The 20,640-nt window shown below is 42.4% G+C and overlaps 1 protein-coding gene across 4 annotated transcripts in view; it reads right to left on the bottom strand.

Annotated features, from left to right (window-relative positions):
* Positions 1-20,640, bottom strand: part of TBXAS1 (thromboxane A synthase 1) — a 387,815-nt gene that overhangs the window by 108,480 nt on the left and 258,695 nt on the right. For all 4 annotated transcript variants that reach the window (XM_061638833.1, XM_061638829.1, XM_061638831.1 and 1 more), the window contains one exon: positions 1,113-1,201. In XM_061638833.1, the coding sequence (XP_061494817.1) occupies positions 1,113-1,201 (89 nt within the window). The remainder of the gene's footprint in view (positions 1-1,112; positions 1,202-20,640) is intronic.

Below are 20,640 nucleotides of genomic sequence, written 5' to 3'. Positions count from 1 at the left end.
TGACCTAGGAATATGGAGTTCAGATTTATCCTAAGTTACTTAAAGTAGAATCCTAACCACCTGAGAAACATGGCTGGAGGGAGTTAGGATTCAGTAGCAGTGTTTCTGCACCGGCAGGGGGCTCTCCTGCTGTGGAGACCACTGCTGTGTCCACCAAAAGTGGGGGCGAGTGAGAAGTGACTACTGTGTTAGACAATGACGCTGATGGCAATAAAACAATCATTTCCCACTTATCACTGGCAGTATTTCTGTTGGTGCCAGATCCTAGGCCAGACACTTCCAGAAGAGGGGCCTGATTTGGGCTCTCCTGTGCCTACCCAGAGCTGGTGCAACAAAGAAAAATGTTCCATCTTCGGCCCTGGCCAACAGGATGCAGCAGAGGATCTACCACTGCGTGCCTTCCCAGCCCCTCTTAGGATTGCTCTGTTACATACTAGCTTACCAGGGACTGCATATGGAAACGGAATGGATATCATAAAATCTTTTTCTTTTTTAAACAGTAATGCTATTCTGCTTATCCATATGTAATCTCCCAGCCACAATCCACAGGAAGCAATACAAGAGGCAGAACCTGCCAAAGGAAATTTTTAACTAACTTGAAAGGACCTTTGCCAAATGGGTCTGATTTACAAAGATGGCTTATTTCAAAAAACATAATCAAGACAAACCACAGTTAAGGGTTCTGAACTGTGGTTGTGATGCTGAACTGTGGTTAATAAAAAATAAAAGCAAAATCTTCCAATGTCTTCCTTGCAATTGTACCATAGGAAGGAGAGGAGAGAGGGAGTGTGTGAGCCCAAATCTTGCCTATGGTTTATCATGATGTTTGAATGCAGCCACTGAGATATTACAGGCAGCTACAGATTAGATACTCTGCTACTATTACTTTTGCATGTAATTTTTGTTGTTAAATATGCTGCCATAATAAAACAAGTGGTGGAAAAGATATACTCCTTTGAAAATGATAGAGTCCACATCAAGAGAGAGAGAGAGAGAGAGAGAGGAATTAAAAACTCAATTTGTAAAATAATTGCATATCCTAAGGTATTTAGGATGCCTTGGCAAATCAAGTAATTGTAAAAACTTCTCTCATTTCTAATTTATTAAAGTACCTTTGGATGTCAAAAGCTGTGTCAGAATCTGCAAAGACCTTTAGGCTGCTCAGCAGGATGTCACATGCCTGGTTGATTAGTGGCACCATCTAAAAAGGAGCACATGCACACGGTATAAATAAAAAAAATACAATACATTTCTCTACATTAATTATATACTGCAGGAGGTAAGTGCTCTGAAGAGCTCCTGAATCAGTGGATAAAGTCATTTTCTCAGGAAAGAAAGTTAAGTTACACACACACACACCAGTGATAACATGCTCCGTCACCCAGACTGATGGCCAGAGAAGCTGGTTGTGCTGCTATCTTGATTCTGTGGCGGGTGCTTACTGCTCTTGATGATAAGTGCAACTTAAAGGTGTAGCATTGTACCATCTGTTTACCATGACCTGGAAGCTGAAACAGCCATGAGACCTTAGGAGCAGTGTGTGTGCGCATCTGTGTGTGTGTGTGTGTGCGCACACACACACACATGCACACACGCTCAATAACCTTTATATTGGCAGAGTTTCCCATGTGGCAGGGAGATTTTGAGTCCTACATGCACTTGGCACAGGACTGTCGTTATAGTGCGAGTTGTTTCCGACTCTTAGGATGACATCTTGCGACGTTTACAAGGCAGACCGTATATATGGGGTGGGTTTGCCAGTTCCTTCCCCGGCCTTTCTTTACCCCCCAGCATATGCCGGGTACTCATTTTACCGACCACGGATGGATGGAAGGCTGAGTGGACCTCGACCCCTTTTACCGGAGATTTGACTTCCTCCTTCCGTTGGAATCGAACTCCGGCCTTGAGCAGAGCTGTGGCTGCGTTACCACCGCTTACCACTCTGCGCCACGGAGGATCTGACTCTAGCTATTGGAAAAAAAGAGGATCCATGTTTTCAGCCTGCTAAGTTTAAACCACTTCATTTAAGGCAAGGTGGGCACGATCAATTAAAAGCATAGTGCACACCTAGAATTTTGCTAGAATATATTTCACCTCCCAGTTTTATCCTGTGCAAACTGAGACACTCCTGATGTCCACTGGAGACTATTCTGCAGGATAGTAAGTGCCATTATTCCACAATTATTTTTGGAGTTTTTTTAGCGTAAATTTTGGAAAGTGTTGCTGTACTTCACATATTCACAGAAATACAAACAAAAGAAAATGATTTCCTATAGGAAACGTCACTAAAATTGCAAAGTAAATCAGACATATTTAAAGTGACCATCTGAACTATATCAACTGTCTTAATAATGTTGCTTCCACCCTGCTAAAGCAAGATCAGCACACCACATGTCTTCTTTCTATTATTTGGGTTGACTGCAGGTGTTGCCACCACTCACCATATGCTCAGAGGCACATGTTACCAAATTCTTCCAAGCTACACAGCAAGTGGATTGGACATCTTTAAACCTCTTTTGCTGTCCACCAATATTCTATTTTCCATCCTTAAGTTGGGAGTAAAGTAACTTCTTTGGAAGATGGTGATCAGGCATTCGAACAACATGGCCAGTCCAGCGAAGTTGATGTTGAAGGATCATTTATTTATTTATTTATTGTTCAATTTGTATCCCACCCTTCCTCCCAGAAGGAGCCCAGGGCAGCAAAGTGCTAAAAACACTTTAAAACATCATAAAAACAGATCTTAAAATACATTAAAACAAAACAGCATTAAAAATATTTTTAAAAAAACTTTTTAAAAGGGTTAAAAACATTATTAAAAACATATTAAAAGCAATTCCAACACAGACGCAGACTGGGATAGGTCTCAACCTAAAAGGCTTGTTGAAAGAGGAGAGTCTTCAAAAGGCGCTGAAAAGATAACAGAGATGGTGCCTGCCTAATATTCAAAGGGAGGGTATTCCACAGGGTAGGTGCAGCCACACTAAAGGTTCTATATTGTACAGAACGAACCTCCTGATAAGATGGCATCTGCAGGAGGCCCTCACCTGCAGAGCGCAGTGATCGACTGGGTATATAAGGGGTAAGATGGTCTTTCAGGTAGCCTGGTCCTGAGCTGTATAGGGCTTTGTACACCAAAACTAGAACCTTGAACTTGGCCCGGTAGCAAATGGGCAGCCAGTGCAATTCTTTCAGCAGCGGAGTGACATGTTGGCGATACCCTGCCCCAGTGAGCAGTCTCGCCGCTGCATTTTGCACCAGCTGCAGCTTCCGGACCAACCTCAAGGGCAGCCCCACATAGAGTGCATTACAGTAATCCAGACTGGAGGTTACCAGTGCGTGGACAACAGTGGTCAGGCTATCCCGGTCCAGAAACGGCCGCAGCTGTCTCACCAGCCGAAGCTGGTAAAAGGCACTTCTAGCCACTGAGGTCACCTGGGCCTCTAATGACAAATATGGATCCAGGAGCACCCCCAGACTACGGACCTGCTCTTTCAGTGGGAGTACGACCCCACCCAAAGCAGGCAACTGACCAATTATCCGAACTCGGGAACCACCAACCCTCAGCGTCTCCATCTTGCTAGGATTCAGACTCAGTTTATTGGCCCTCATCCAGCCCACCACTGAGTCCATGCAGCGGTCCAGGGCTTGCACGGCCTCTCCCGATTCAGATGGTATGGAGAAATAGAGCTGGGTATCATCAGCATACTGCTGACACCTTGCCCCGAAGCTCCTGATGACTGCTCCCAAGGGCTTCACATAGATATTAAACAGCATGGGGGACAAGATGGTACCCTGCGGCACCCCACAGAACTGCTGCCAGGGGGCCGAAAGACAGTCACCCAATGCTATTCTCTGAGAGCGACCCTGGAGATAGGATCGGAACCACTGTAAAACAGTGCCTCCAATACCCATCTCACCACGTCAGCCCAGAAGGATACCATGGTCAATGGTATCAAAAGTCACTGAGAAATCAAGTAAGAATAACAGGGTCGCACTCTCCCGGTCCTTCTCCCAATAAAGGTCATCCATCAGGGCGACCAAGGCTGATTCAGTCCCATAACCAGGCCTGAACCCAGACTGGGATGGGTCAAGATAACCTGTTTCATGCAAGAGTACTTGCAGTTACTCGAACACTATGCTTCATTAGGGAGAATGCGGCACTCACAGATGTTGAATTACAGCATCGATGTCAGCTTTTACAGAAAGATAGCTTCCAAGATAGGGGAAGTGATCAATGTTCTCCAACGTCATACCATTAAGCTGGATTGATGGTGCTACAGAGGGACTAGTTCACACCTGTTGATGAAGCACTTTGGTTTTTTTAATATTAAGTGAGAGCTTTCCATATGCTTCTGCAAAGACATTTAGGATAGTTTGAATATCTTTCTCTGAATGTGTGGAGACTACATTATCATCGGCATATTGGAGTTCTATGACAGAGGCTGACATTACCTTACTTTTTGCTTTCAGCCAACTGAGATTTAAAAGGTTTCCATCTGTTCGATATATGATTTCCACACCAATAGTTTCCCCTCAATAAGGTGTAGAATCATAGCAATGAAGATAGCAAATAAAGTAGGAGTAATGACACATCCCTGTTTTACGCCTGATCCGAATGGATCGCTCTGAAAGCTACTGTTGTCCAAAATTGTTGCTGTCATGTTGTCATGAAGGAGTCGCAAAATATTCATAAATTTATCAGGGCATCCAGTTTTCAGAAGAATGGTCCAGAGAGTGGTTCTATTCACAGTATCAAAGGCCTTAGTCAGATCAATAAAAGCCATATATAAAGGTCAATTCTGCTCCAGTGTAAAATACAAAAAATATGACCAATAAAACAGCTAAAACACTAATATCATAAATTTACATTTCATAATAAAAACACAACATAACATAAGAACAGCCTGATGGAACAGGCCAATGGCCCATCTCGTCCAGCATCCTGTTCTCACAGTGGCCAACCAGATGCTCATGGGAACCCTACAAGCAGGACCTGAGTGCAAGACCACTCTCCCCTCCTGCGGTTTCCAGCAACTGATATTCAGAAGCTAGTAGCCACTGATAGCCTTATCCTCCATGAATCTATCTAATTCTCTTTTAAAGCCATCCAAGTTGGTGACCATCACTGCCTCCTGAGGGAGTGAATTCTATCGTTTAACAATACAGCAGCCAAAAACTCAGTTGAATAGGCTTGGGTTACAGATGTGTAAGCTCTGGGCACACAAACCAAGCCAGCAAGGGGAGGTTGGCTGGTTGTGACCACCAACCATGCATTAATATGCCTCTTGATTATTTAGTTATACATTATTTGGACTGATGACTATTTGCTTGCAGTAGCAGACTTTTTCACTAGTGACACCGGTGTTGTGGAATGCCCCACCTGCTGAAATACAAGACAGCCCATCTGTATTGGCATTCTGTCAGCTCTTGAAGATACACTTGGTTAGATAAGCATGTCTCTGAACTTGTTTAAATGAGCATTCTCCTGACCTAATTGTTGAATTGCTCTTTTAACTGTTTTAATCATTATACTTTTTAACAGGCTTGTTTTATTGTATATTAATTATGGATATTTTAAATGTTTTTATGGAATTGTTTTATGGCGTATTTTAATAATGAGTCAATATTTTAGAATTGATTTTCTACTTGTAAACCACTTAGAAGCCATTTTGACATGAAAGTGGTATATAAATTAATAAGCAACAACAACACATAGATTCAATGGGAAACTTCTGCTTTTTCTACAGGTTTTCACTTCTTTTGGCACTCTTTCATGTGGACCTTGAAATACTTCATTGCTTTTGCTCTTTCCCTATTATTTTAATTTGCCTGTCACTCACAGGAGCATGCTGCTAGCTTACTGTTTTTCTTTTGTTTTAGTTATCCTTGCCCTGGCTCTCTTCCAGTTGACCCCTTGTAAATCATCCCTTTTCATCTGCCAGTCATATCCACCTGGCACAGATGCCTATCCTACAGTGTTCCTTGACAGCTCAATAATTTCTCACAGTCAAGCTTGTTTCCAGAACTGGAAACAATAATAATTTACCTGAAAAGGGGGGGGGATGGTAGAATATCAAACTTCATAAGAATCACGTTGCTTGACAAATTCTTTACAGACTGAAAGCTTGCATACTGTTACTAACAGAGGATGGTCCAAAAATGACATCATAAGAACATAAGAACATAAGAAGAGCCTGCTGGATCAGGCCAGTGGCCCATCTAGTCCAGCATCCTGTTCTCACAGTGGCCAACCAGGTGCCTGGGGGAAGCCCGCAAGCAGGACCCGAGTGCAAGAACACTCTCCCCTCCTGAGGCTTCCGGCAACTGGTTTTCAGAAGCATGCTGCCTCTGACTAGGGTGACAGAGCACAGCCATCATGGCTAGTAGCCATTGATAGCCCTGTCCTCCATGAATTGGTCTAATCTTCTTTTAAAGCCATCCAAGCTGGTGGCCATTACTGCATCTTGTGGGAGCAAATTCCATAGTTTAACTATGCACTGAGTAAAGAAGTACTTCCTTTTGTCTGTCCTGAATCTTCCAACATTCAGCTTCTTTGAATGTCCACGAGTTCTAGTATTATGAGAGAGGGAGAAGAACTTTTCTCTATCCACTTTCTCAATGCCATGCATAATTTTATACACTTCTATCATGTCTCCTCTGACCCGCCTTTTCTCATTGCAACCTATTGTGCATTTCATCATTGCAACCTATTGTGCATTTCCCATTTTAGATGTTAGATGTTGTCAAACAGCATGCAGGAGTCAAATAATCTGGCCATGGAAGGAAAGTGATAACTTCTGGGCATTTGGATTGGCTGCCTATGACACAACGAAACAAAACATAAGCAATATGCTCAGTGCAAATATTTGATCTGCCAATTATCTCATGTCACTAATGTCTCGGCACCAAACTTCACTCCAATCTGCCAAATAAGACTACAGGAATCTGTTAATGTCGGAAACACTGTGGCATAATTCTGCCAGTACATGCCTTGACACTTCATTCTTCATATGTGTATCTTACAGGAGTGCTTGTTTATGTTACTCTAATGCCAGCCCTGTGCTCTTCTAATCAAATGCTGTTGTTAATTCTTAAAGTGGTATCTACAAAATTGTGTTCCCAATATGATCTTTTTAATTTTCATTATTCAAACCTGAATAAAAGTGCTACTTTGGGGGCTTTTTCTCAGAACCATGGACCTGGATTAGAAACATCACTCCAGACTTCTTCACAAGCAACAAGAACTAAAACTTGCATTTTAAAAATTATTATAAAGGCTTCCATTTCCTGATACAGCAGTATCCACCACCCCCTGTTTAGGTAAATTATACATTGGTTATGTTTTGTTTCATTATGTCATAAGCAGCCAATCCAAATGCCCAGAAGTTATCACTTTCCTTCCATGGCCAGGTTATTTGACTTCTGCATGCTGTTTGACAGCATCCAACATCTAAAATGGGAAATGCACAATGATGTCATTTTTGGACCATCTTCTGTTAGTGACAGCATGCAAGCTTTCAATCTGCAAAGAATTTGTCAAGCAACATGATTCTTGTGAAGTTTCATATTCACCAATGTAATTCAGGCAGATCACAGCGGCCTGCCACAAATCGGGCTTTCCTCCACAAGTGAATGAGCAGTTGTCCAGCTAGAAGAATAATATTGGATAAAATCCCATGCATCAAGCCCTGGAAAAAGATAGAAAAGCCAAATCCCAACAAAAGGGAAGACAATGGCTTCCATGCTCTGTTCATTGTTTGGTCTTTGCTATTCAAGAGAACAGACCAGAACAGGAATCAAGGCTGGTGTTGCAGCCATAAAACTGAAGGTTTCCTAACCATTGGAGCAACCTATAGAATCACATGCTCTTTCCACCCCAACCCTCATCCCCTCATTTCAGAGCTCCGGTTCTCTTGCCAGGCCTAACCCAGGATGACATACCCACAGTGGTTTCACATCCTAGTTAAGATGGAACCAGGTTAGCCCTAACCATGGTTAATTTAACTGCTATAACAATGGAAATACACGACTCACCAGGGACAATATAAACACTAGGAAGAAGGGAAAACATAACACTCCCCACTTCTGACTTTTTAACTGTGGTAAAACAATCTATTACATTTGCACTTGTCTATAGCCTGAAAAAACAAGAGTGACTCATCTCAGGAGCTTTACCGTGGCTAGAATCTATCTGTTATTCCCATTTTTATGAGTAATTTTAGTGTTTTTGTTTGCTGCCCTGGGCTCCTACTGGGAGGAAGGGTGGAATATTAATTATTATTATTATTATTATTATTATTAATAATAATAATAATAATAATAATAATAATAATAATAATAATAATAATAATAATAATAATAATAATAATAATAAAGAGTCTACAACTGGCAGAAAGCTGGCCCTCCCTAGATGTGAGACAGGAAGGGGGAGTAGATGTGCCTTGTGTGAAAGTTACTGGGTGGTATAGTCCTAGTAATACTGTTCCCAATTCTCTCAGATGCATACTGGGATAACTGTTCTTTTGTTGATTTTTATTGATGGGCTGTTGTTGTTTATATCATGTGTCTTGGAAAGGAGGGACATAGGAGATGCCACCCCAATTTCAGTGATAATGGGTAGAGGTAGGTATAGCCATGGAAAGGTGATAGGCTACCATGGAAGACGAGGGCAGGACTACCTAACTCCTTGTTTCCTGCTCCCACTCCTCCCATGGACAGGTTCCTGGTTGCTCATCTACTATGCCCACTGGCCTGTGTGTGCTGTTGTTTCATGCCAGATTGATAACGCCATATCCATGATTTGATCATGGATGAGGGTGCCAATTTGGTGTGCATTACCAAGACCTGGGTGGGTGAGCTGGGAGGAGTTGATCTGACCCAGCTTTGCCCACCTGGACATTTGGTGCTGAAGGGACAGCAGGGAGGGGTTGCTGTGGTCTACAGAATTTCCATCTCTGTCACCTGGAAACCACTTTATCTGGGAGCTGGCTGTGAGGGCCTGCACCTGATGTCAGGTCAAGGAGACAGTAAACTAGGGTTGCTGCTGGTGGTGTACTATTCACCTTGCTGCCTGGCAGCTTCTCTGACTGAGCTGGCGGAGGTTGTCTCAGCTGTAGTATTGAAGGAGAATAATCCTGGATGATTTCAGTGTCCCTATTGAGGCTGCCTCTAGTGTTCTGGCTCGGGACTTCATGGCCTCCATGGTGACCATGGGACTGTCTCAAGTTGTCACCAGTCCGACGCACAAGGCAGGGCACACCCTTAATTTGGTTTTTGCTCCAGATGGAAGAAAGGGTGGTTTGTAGATAGGGGAGGTGGTTGCCACCCCATTGCTCAGAGCACTTCTTGGTGAAGTTTAGACTTATGGCTTCAATCCATCCCTGCAGGAGTGGTGGACAGATTAAGATGTTCCGCCCCTGAAAACTAATGGAATCCACTAGATTCCTGAATCCCCTGGGGGAGTTTCCAGTAGATTGAGCAGGTGACCCTGTTGAAGCCCTTGTCATGCTGTGGAACAATGAGACCCATCAGACTCTTAACACTGTTGCCCGAGTGCCCTCTCCGGCATGCGGAGCCCAGTTTGTACCTTGGTACACCAGTGAACTAAGGGCAATAAAACAGGCTAGGCAACAGCTAGAGCACAAGTAGTGAAAGACTTTCTGTGAGGCTGATCAGACACGAGCAAAACATCATAACCATGCCTACTGTGTGGTGGTGAGGGCGAGGAAGAAGGCCCTCTTCTCTGCCTCCATCACATCCTCAGGTAGCTATCCAGTGGGGCATTTTTCATATTGACAGGTGTCTGTTAACATCAACTCCAGGAAATGGAGTTTTAGACTCTTCAGAAGCCCCCTGTGAATTGTTTGTAAGGCAGTTTGAGGGTAAAATTGCTCACCTCCATAGGTGATGCCTCATCTACATCTTGTTGCTGCAACTTCTTGGGATCGCTTTCAGCTGATGCGGTGGATAAAGTGCTTACAACAATGTGGTCAGCAACATGTCCTCTCGACCCTTGCCCTTCTTGGTTTATTAAAACCTGCCAGGTGTGGTCAATGAGTCTTTGCTAGAGGGAGTGGTCCCAGCCACCCTAAAAGAGACGGTGATCTGACAGCTCACCCTGGACCCATTGGTTTGTGACAACTACCTCCTGGTCACAAATACATCCTTTTCGGGGGAAGGTGATCAAGAAGGTTCAGGCTGGATTACTGTCATGCATTCTATGTGGGGCTGCCCTTGAGGTTGGTCTGGAAGCTGCAGCTGGTCCAAAAATTGGTGGTGTGACTGCTCAGTGGGGCAGAGTATCACCAACGTGTTACCCTGCTGCTGAAAGAATTGCACTGGCTGTCTATTAGCTACCGGGCCACATTCAAAGTTCTAGTTTTGGTGTGCAAAACCCTATACAGCTTGGGGCCATGATACCTAAAAGATTGTCTTACCCCTTATATACCCAATCAATCACTGCGCCCTGCAGGTGAGGGCCTCTTGTAGATACCATCTTGTCAGGAGATCCGTTCCACACAACATAGGAAGTGGAACCGACACTTTGGAATTCCCTCCACTTAAATATTAGACATCTCTGTTATCTTTTTGGCGCCTATTGAAGACCTTCCTCTTTCAACAAGCCTTAAGAGATCTTATCCCAGTCTCTGTGCTGGAACTGGTTTTAAAGATTTTTTTTAAGATGCTTTGTTTTAACACACTTTAAAAGATGTTTTGTTTTAATATATCTAATATTTTGTTTTTAAGGTGTTTACAGTGCTTTTAGTATTTTTGTTTACAGCCCTGGGCTCCTTCTGGGAGGAAGGGTGGGACATAACTTTAATAAATAAAATAAACAAATAAGTAAATACCACTACTACTACTACTACATTTATGTTCCACCTTTCCTCCAGGTGATGGATATTTGTTCTCTAGGTAGAGGATTCTAAAGTTATTCAGAGTTCATGGGAGAATATTCAGGAAATCTAAAGAATGAGGCAACTAAGCCTGTGTTCCCAAATGAGAAACTGAAAGCATCCCTTTCCTCTTAACCTCAGTCACATCACTCCCAGCTACACTAAGGCCAGTGAGCTCTCACACTTTAAAGAAGGGAGGGCAGAGGTGGGCTGGGGAACATCCTCCAAGTTGATTTCTACCAAGTCCTATTTCCATAGATGCCACCCCCTTCTTTTCCATTTGGTTGGCAGCTGGTACTTCTCAGGGGTCTCCACTTGGACTTTCTGCTGATGATACATTACATCAGCTCATTCTTGGCAGCAATAGCTGCTGCAAAGCAATTAAGGAAAGACAGGAATTCTCACCCTGTAAGTGGTAGGAAACAACAGGAGACGGGGTTACAATGGCTGACTGGATAGCCACCCTTACTGATGTCAGCTACCTGCATCCTTGCCAGTGACTGAAATCCAGCCAGCAACTGTGCACTTGCACAGGGCCATGTAATGCACTCCTTGGCTCCGTTGCTGCTTCCTGGAACTTTCAGGTTAGGGTGGGAATTCTCTCCCACCCCCTCCTTGATAGACCTGAAGCAACAGCTGCCTCAGGGAAGGGACTGTTTCATCAGGTGCCCGTGGCACTTGCAACGCTTATTAATATTGTTATGAGTTTTGCTTTCATATTTCTGTGAATAAAACTATCACTGTAAGGCAATAGCTGGCCAGAGCCTTGGACTTAATGGAGTAATGTTAATAGCCTGGGATAGTCAGGTGATGTCCCTAAATGGGAGCTAATTGTTAAAAGATTGATTCCAGAGAAGGGGGTAGGAATAAGACACACACACTCAACTGCAGATGATGTAATCCAGGTGTGTGTGTGTCAGAGAGAGAGACAGAGACACACACACACAGAGAGAGAGAGAGAGAGAGAGAGAGACAAACTGCCATTGACAAAGACAGAGGGCTGAACTGACTTTTGGAGCTTTGTAAACTAACAGCATCTAGGAATGAAGAGGCGCCTCTCTGAAAATCTGTGGCAAATCTCTTTTGAGTGTTTAAACTGTGTGCCTCAGCCTGTACTATCCAGCATACTTGAAAATAAACACAAATATTACAAAATGCCCTAAGTCTCCAGCGACTTCCTTCCAAAGGAAACCAACCCTGGATGAGCCCCCCACCCCTGGAACTTCTCAACACTTGGAGGAAAGAGTGAACGTCACTATATCATCTGTGAAATAATTTTAACTACATGGTCTTACAGTATTCAAATTACCAACAATCCTCTGGGCCAAGGATCTGGCTAATTATAACACATTTTCAAGTGTGCCCTCCCCTCTACCATACAAAACAAATTACCCACATCTTTCCTAACTTTACAACCATTGCTGACCATTTTCTAAATTTGAATCTGTTCTGGTAAATAAAAATGAATAAAACAAATGTATTTTTTTTCTGAAAAGGCACAATCCAACTGCTATTTACACCAGGCTGAGGTTATGAGGCTATTTACACCGGGCTGAGATTGGACTGCGAGGCTCATTCGGGCTATGGAGGCATAAGCCCTGGGGAAGCCTAGCCCAGTGTAAAGGGGAGCTGGCGAATGCTGGAAGAAGGCCTTCAAAAGGGGCGTTCTGGGGGTGTGTTGGAGGAGGGGCTGAGGGGATGGACTTATGCGATATCCAGATTTCGGCTCCCTCCTGCGGCCCTCCGTTGGGGCAGCCAGTATGCTGAGAAAAGGGGTGGCGGAGGGAAATGTATTTTCTTCCCTCCTGCCACACCCTGCCAGCACAGCCAGCATCCTCCCCTCCAAAAGGCCTCTGAGCAACAACCAGATGTGGCGGTCCCTTCTGCCAGCTCTGCCTCTGCTGGCTTCACTCCCGCCAGCCTCCAGCTAGTTGGACTGTTGTGCCCATTAAGAAATTACACATTTAGCTTCCTAACTCTCTCTTTTATTTATTTATTTAACAAAATTTATAGACCACTTGAATGTAAAGCTCTCTAAGGATTTACAAAAAACATTAAAATTATCAAACCAGTTAAAAACATATTCAAAACGATTAAAACAGGCACTAACTAAAAAAAATAAAACAGATCAACTGCATCAATTGCTTATGACTGTGCAAGGTGTACTGTACTTTTTTTGTTTAATATGCTTTCAAAACAGAGTACCAGGGAGGGCTACAGAGAGATAAGAGGTGATAAGAGCACAGCAGCACTATCAGGAGAAATAGAAATCAATAGTCTTTGGATAGTGTCAGCTGAAAAAAGGAACAAAGTTATTTATCAAACCTGACAAGAGTTCTAGAGCCACAGGATCTTCCCAGATGCATTTTTCTCTTCTGTTTTAGAACACTAAACAGAGCTACCCTGTAGTGTGGCACAACATAATCAAACATTCATTCTTAACACACTTTCTTGGCTTATTTATGTATCATCGGGCAAACGAAAGTATTTTGGCAAACACAAGGACACTGTGAAATATTAAAGTAGATTTTATCTGAATATCTCAACACATTTCTCAATATTAATGACTTAACTCTCAAAAATCATTCAGGGGGCGCATTGCTGTCTGCATTTGAAACCAACAGGTTAACATTTCCAAACATATTTACATAAGCCTCAGAAGCTAACTCTCATTTGGAGATATGGGGCAGCAGTGGTGGTGGTGGGGAGGCCTTAGGTGCCAAAATACCTTGGTTAGCCTTGGGACTATGAATCTTGACGGGGCGGGGGGGGGATTTGCTACTGTTCCTTCTCAGGCAGCAATGTTTCTTGAACTGGCCCTGACATGGAGGATTTCTTTTTCCTATACAGGTGAGTATTCAATAATGATATCCCCACCACCAGAACCATTTGGAATGGTGCAGTCCATTTCACCATTTCATTACTATTTCATTCTGTCACAGCGTCACATCTGCATCATACATTTAAAGCACTATTATGCTAGCTTAACAGTCGTAGCTTTCCCCAGGAAACTCTAAGAATTATAGCTCTGTGAGGGGAATAGGGGTCTCCTAACAACTCTCAGCACCCTTGACAAACTCCCAGGATCCTTTGGGGGAAGCCATAACTGTTAAAGTGGTATAACAGTGCTTTAAAGGCATGGTGCAGATGTGGCCACAAGTGTAGATCCAACGTATTTTATGTTTTTATTTTGGAGTATTTATAACCCACCTTTCATCATAACTGATCTCAGAACAGGGTACAATAAAAACTAAAAACAAAACCCCACTGTTGATCTAGTTCCAACAATCATAACAAAAACTCAAAGCACAAGCACTGGTAAAATACACATACGGAAAACTAGAGATGCTGAGGACTACAAATTCTTAAAAATAGCAGAGTGGGCTACCTATCTCCAAAATTAGAATCCTTCAAATGTCTAAACAAACAAGTAGGTTTTTACCTGGTGCCAAAATGAGAAAAAAAAGTGTCAGTTCTCAGGCATACCTCCAAGTTTAGGATCTGCATACAAGCTGTTTGTGGAAAGCCACATAGCGAGGCCATGGAAGACATACATTTATCCATCACTCTGCTCTGAATATTTTGTGCCATGAATATGTTATACATTGAACTGTCAACAGTACTGCTGCTCAAGAAGCTTATGCATACAGAAATGTGTCCAGCATGATTTGATTTTCCACAGACGTACTGATGGAATTTATGAATATATTATCAATAATGTTTCTTTTTATTTGTGACATTGCAATATTTTAGTAATAAATGGTAGGATGCAGTTAGATATCAATCTAATTATTAATTTCTTGTTTTATTTTAAAGTTTGCAGAGAGATAGGAGGTGGTACAGTATTTGTGTTTTGTAGCTTTAGGCATGCTGCAATCTCTTAACAGACTCCCCAAAAAATTGTGCCATGAAGATAATCATGAGGCTAAACTCACTTGGTTGTTGTAAGGATCACTGGGATAATATATATGAAGTGTGGTAGCACCTACCCGTTGGAATTCTCTCCTGTTAAATATTAGACAGGTGCTGTCTCTATTGTCTTTTCAGTACCTAGTAAAGACCTTCCTCTTTCAATAAGCCTTTTAAGTAGAGACCTTTATCCCAGTCTACATCTGCACTGGATTTTTTAAAATGTTTTAATTGTATTGTTTTATCACTGATAAGCCTGCTGCCTTGGGCTCCTTTAGGAGGAAGGATGGGATATAAATTTAATTAATGAAAGAAATAAAGTGCTCTGTGGACTTAGGACTGATGATGATGCTTCAATGGGGATCAGGAATCAGGCCTTTTCCACACAGATGTCCTGGCTTTGCAATGCCCCCCCCCCCCAGGACTGTGTGCCTGGTGTCCACTCTTACGACTTAAGAGCTGGGCTTATTTGTCTTATTTTTTTATCTGGCCACTGCTCTTGCAATTGCATTCATGATTGCTTTTTAATTATTTTTCCAAACACAGTTTTATAGTTTATAATTTAGTGCTTTTAATGCTGGATGTTTTATTGTGGGAATCTTGCTGGAGAAAAGTTGTCAGTAAGGCAGTGAATAAATCAGGTATGGGGAATCTGTGATCCTCTGGATGTTGTTGGACTACGTCTCCTATCATTCCTGACCATGCTGGTTGGGGTGAAGAGAACTGGAATCCAGCAACATCTGGAGGGCCACAGATCCCCCACCGCTGGTATACTATATCAAATAAATAAATGAATAAATACTCCTATATCTCTTCATAGATTTATCTGTAATACTTTAGAACCCTTGGGAAAGTTTGGAAGAGGAAAGTTATTTGTTTTGCAAAGCCAGCATGCCTAATAGTTTCTGTTACAAAGGTTGCTCAACCTTTTCACATATGCAGTTCACAGTTCTGTGTTCCCCCATGTTATTGTCAAACTTTAACCTTTCTGGCTGAAACTTTCCATGCTTCGCTTCTGCCAGTACTTGTTTTTAACAGAACAGCAAAGCAAGTAAAATTCCACAAGCATGTTTTGTGGATTTCCTAGTAACAGCATGCCCCTGCCCTTATGAAGGTGGCTGGGGGGGGGGGAGGGAGGAAGATGAGGGCCTGCTGAATCTGCCAACCTTAGGCTCTAAACAAAATACCTCCCCTATGCCCACAGAAGATTCTACCCCCTTGGCAACGTAGCCTCAGTTGAGTTCTAACATAAAAAGCTAGATTTGTGCAAGAGTGATGACTGGTTGGTTCACAGGGTAATCCGGGAATGTTTATAATTTTAAAACCCAAGCAAGTTGTTTTTCTCCCCACTACCACCACCACCACCACCACCACCACCAAGGAAAGAAAGAAAACAGAAGTTTAGAAAAGGATATTTATAGACCAAATTGCCAAGGCTTATGTAGGTTGCATAGAGTGGAATCCCAAGAAATAGCATCTCCCCCCCCCCATTTTCTTTGTTTATGTCAAAATCATTACACAATGAGTCTATTCTGAAAACACACAGCAATTAGGGTGTCAGATGGGCTTATGGCTTCTGAAGTCAGCTGGTAAGACTGGAAGGAGAAAAAGTGGACAACACAAACAGAACTCATCGGTATGTTTGGTTCACAGAACTGGGATTTTGTTTTGTTTAGCACAGTACTCTAAACTCCGTTCTGTTAAGCTATTAATGTGCATGGGATAGAGCTGTAGCATTTAATCTTGTATTGTATGGGATTTGTTCAGTCTGTTTGGTCTGATTGTACAACAGCCTGGTGTTGCGCTAAAAATGGTGAAAAGAAGCAATGCAGGGAGTGCTGAAATACAGGGCAGATTTTGTTTCTCCAGTCCCCAGACATTATATTGTAGTACAGAAGCAAATATTGCTATGGGAGGGAACAACTTTATGAAGGCAATTAACTTTCTTGTGCTGCTGCTTCAAGAGCTGGCATAAATTTAACAGCATGCCCCTGAACCAGAATGTATTGAACCCACACCACAAAATGTATTGTGCTAACCATGTAACATTTTCACACCACGTGTCAATGTAACAGTCATCCTATGTTGGCTTGCATTCCTGTGCCCAAGATAGGTAGGAAAGGATAAAAACAATCCCAACTACTCATGCAAATTCATAAATAACTGCTTTGACAACAAAACCACCAGCCAATTTTGAAGTGTCATTGTAATAGACCCATGTACTTAATCAATTTCAGATAACTTTTTTTACCTACAGCAGGAGGAATGCTAAAAGAAGTTTAATATTTCTATCACTTGAGAAGCTCTGAATGTAGTCCAAACAGCAGCAGGATGGGAAAAAAGGAGGGCATTACAGCAATGAACAATATTGATTTCTTGGGAGAAATTCTGGTTTGACTTCTAAACCGAGTAGTGGTCAAGCAAAAGTGAATGAGAGCAGTTAAATCATCTCAAACCACAATGCTTAGCTATAGTTCTGCTTTAGGAGAGCCTGCTGTGTTTCCTTATGTCAAAAATGTGTACTGATAAATGCAGACTGATTTTGTTGGTTGATATGAAAAGCAAATTTCTCGTACCCAATTCCAGATGAATTCATATTTAATAATCATGCATTTATTTAAAAAACGTGTAATTCAGAAATAGTTCTAGACAAGTGGGACCTTCAACAAGTTGTGCTGCAGTTCAGGGTTCCAAGCACGCATGCCTTTGTTTAGGATACTCCATTCCACTTCCCCTCCTCCCCCCATTTTCGATGGCCCTCTCCAACTGACACAACATTCAGTGATCACTGGGCATGTTCAGTCCTCATTGGGCTATTTTTGGCAGGGAGTTGCCCCCCTCTAGGTTTTTTGTCCTAAAGATTTTTTGTACTTCTATAAAACCTGGAGTTTCCCTGGGCCTGCTGACACCACCCTCTTATGTGTGGATATTGCCATTTTAACTACAGAATGATCATCGCTCCAAGATGTGGTGATGGCCACCAACTTAGAAACCTTTAAAGGGAAATTAACAGAAATAAGGCTATGAGTCATGATGGCTATATACTACCTCCAGGACCAGAGACAATATATCTCTGAATACCAGAGATACCAGAGTCACTGAGGAAGGATGGCGGGAGGGTGCTATTGCTCTTGTATCCTCCTTGTGTGGGCTCCCCATAGGCATCTGGCTGGCCACTGTGGGAAACAGGATGCTGTGGTAGATGGGCCTTCTGTCTCTTCAAGCAAGGCTTTTCTTACTGTCTTATCACTCAGAGAACAAGTTCATTATTAGTATTGTTTTTAGACAGAGGACCTTTTCAAGAGCAGGCAATAACATCATCTGAATTTAAAAGAGCTGTTTCCCTCATGCAGCACCTAGCCTTATTGTACATGTAAATGGAAAAATGAAAAAAAAAAAGCCAAAAGAGGTGGTCACTTCCAAATGTCTTTTGGGTTGCAGCATAAGTACCAATATCACCCCATGTTCTGTACTGAACACATATTGGCATGATTATTATTATTACTGTTACTATTATATCCCACCCTTCCTCCCAAACGGAGCACAGAAATGGTTATAGTAGTGGTTACCTGTGGGGACATTTTTCTGAGGAGAAAAAAAGAAGACAGGCACTTCAAATATACTAGGTGGGTGCCCGAATGCCTGGCTGCTTTTGTTTCCCTACTCTCTATTTTCGGCATTTGAGCAGAAGTGAGGGGAGCTTCCATTTGCTGGTACCTGGAGCATCCTGTTAACAGGCAAAATATATTAAATTTTGGGAACGACTGTAGCTCCATGATAGAGCACTTGCTTTGCATGAGAAGGTCCCAGGTCCCACTCCCAGCATCTTCCGGTAAGACTGAGAATGCCCCCTGCCTGAAACCTTGGAGACCCACTGCCAGTCAGTGTGGGCAGCGCTGAGCTAGATGGGCCAATGGTACTCTCAGCCAGCTTTCTAGATTCTTTTAGGGGAAGGGCCATAGCTCAGTGTGGTAGAACATAGCTTTGCACACAGCTTTAAAACAGGGAACTAAGAATAGAGCTGTTGTTACCACAACTAAAAAATAAACCATTTACAGAGGAGGAGCTGTGTTAGCCTGTCACAGAAAGAACAAGAGTCATCTGGCACATTAAGGACTAACAAATTTATTATGGCATAAGGCTGCATGGACTACAGTTATATTTCCCCAAAGCTTACACGATAATAAATGTTGAAGTGCCACAAGACTCTTCGTTGTGGCTCTTTTCAAAAAGAAACAGTTGGCAATTGTCATGCATAAGACTCTGCTCTCTTCTCTTCCTTGCAGTTGGTGCTGCTCCTTCACAGCCATACAGCACGAGAGGCAACAGTGTGCATTCTATTCTCCCCTTTAATAATTAACTCTGTAAACACAGACATCCATCCCAGCAAAGCACAATGTTCAAGGAACCATTTGTGCTGCTAAAGTATGTCTGACTCATGCTAGCAGGGGTTGCTCTGTATACGCCAGGGGCTTTATTTTTTCTTAGGTTTAAGGGGAGGCAAATAGGAGGCAAGGATTTGCCCTGTGCTGATGACCCACAGTAAGGGAGATTAATTTCTGCCAAGGGAATGCAAACCTCTCTCCCTCAGCTCCCCACCGCACCTTCATTACTGAACAGGCATTTTAATGTATTGCTCCCCCCCTGCTTAAAATCCCAAGGATTTATTAAATTTGCTATCAAACCGGGAACAGAGTCAGTTGTCTAGGTGCATAACCAATGATATTGTCAGTTCTGATTAATCAGGAGTCGGTGCCAGACTTATGGCCAATTAGAATTTACCATAATAAGGAGGTGACAGCTGGTGTTGCTAAGCAACAGCTGTCTATAGAGCTAAAGGAGCCAGACACATTTAGATGCTACTGTGGATTTCAACAGCAGCATGTCAAAACAACACAGGCTTCTGCCCAGTGGAAATTTTTTACAACCAAGGAACAGGCACCGGAATGAGAAATGTGTTTACTTTTTAAGCATAAAATTATAAAATAAGAGAATCCCCCTCTTCCTTTCTGAGGTGAATTTTGAAATATTACACTAGATCACACAAGAGTCACAAGTATCAGTGGGCTAGAAGTTTATCACAGCATACATTCACTCTTCCTCTAATTGAAAATTTGTAGAGAAATCAGCAGCACTAGAATGCTGGTACAACTCCTGTCCAGTCTGAAATATTTTCCTTGTGAATCCATTATTTTCTAGCAAAGTACTGCTATAAGAGTAAAAAAATAAGAAGAATCGATCCACCCGCTCCCCACAAAAATACACTCTGTTTTCAATAGTGAAGGCATCATGCATGAGAGCACTTAACTCTTCAATGATCTGTGTAGGAGAGAGCGAAGTTCTTTTTTCTGTGGCAGGCCAGGTTACTCATGAAAGCAAAGATAAATTACCATCCACTCCCACATCCTCGGTGACTACACTATTGCCAGAAAGGAATACTTCATATTAGCAGAAGTTGAGGGACCAGATCCTGAGTTGGCATACATAAAATACAGTGATTTTCTTCTGTCTGTTGTAGTAATTGTAATGATTGTGCTAGATGTTGTATGATTTAAATAATTTTATTTTGTTTTTTATTTCTTATATTTGGTCATGTTCAATTACCGTAAGTCCTACACAGAGTACACCCAGTGAAATTAATGAACCTAAGCTAGTCATGTCTGTTAACTTCAATGGGTCTACTTGGAGTAGGACTAGCACTGAATACTACCTATTGTATTTTGTTGCATTACGATTGCAATTCCACAGAATTAAAATTGTAAGTCTTCTTTCACAGACATGCCATGGAGCACCTGAATGAAGTTCACGGACAACTGGTGGTCAATGGACCACA

Source organism: Rhineura floridana, chromosome 8, assembly GCF_030035675.1.
Source record: "Rhineura floridana isolate rRhiFlo1 chromosome 8, rRhiFlo1.hap2, whole genome shotgun sequence".
NCBI lineage: Eukaryota > Metazoa > Chordata > Lepidosauria > Squamata > Rhineuridae > Rhineura > Rhineura floridana.
Note: the sequence above shows the minus strand (reverse complement) of the source record. Positions and strands in the feature narration are given on the sequence as shown.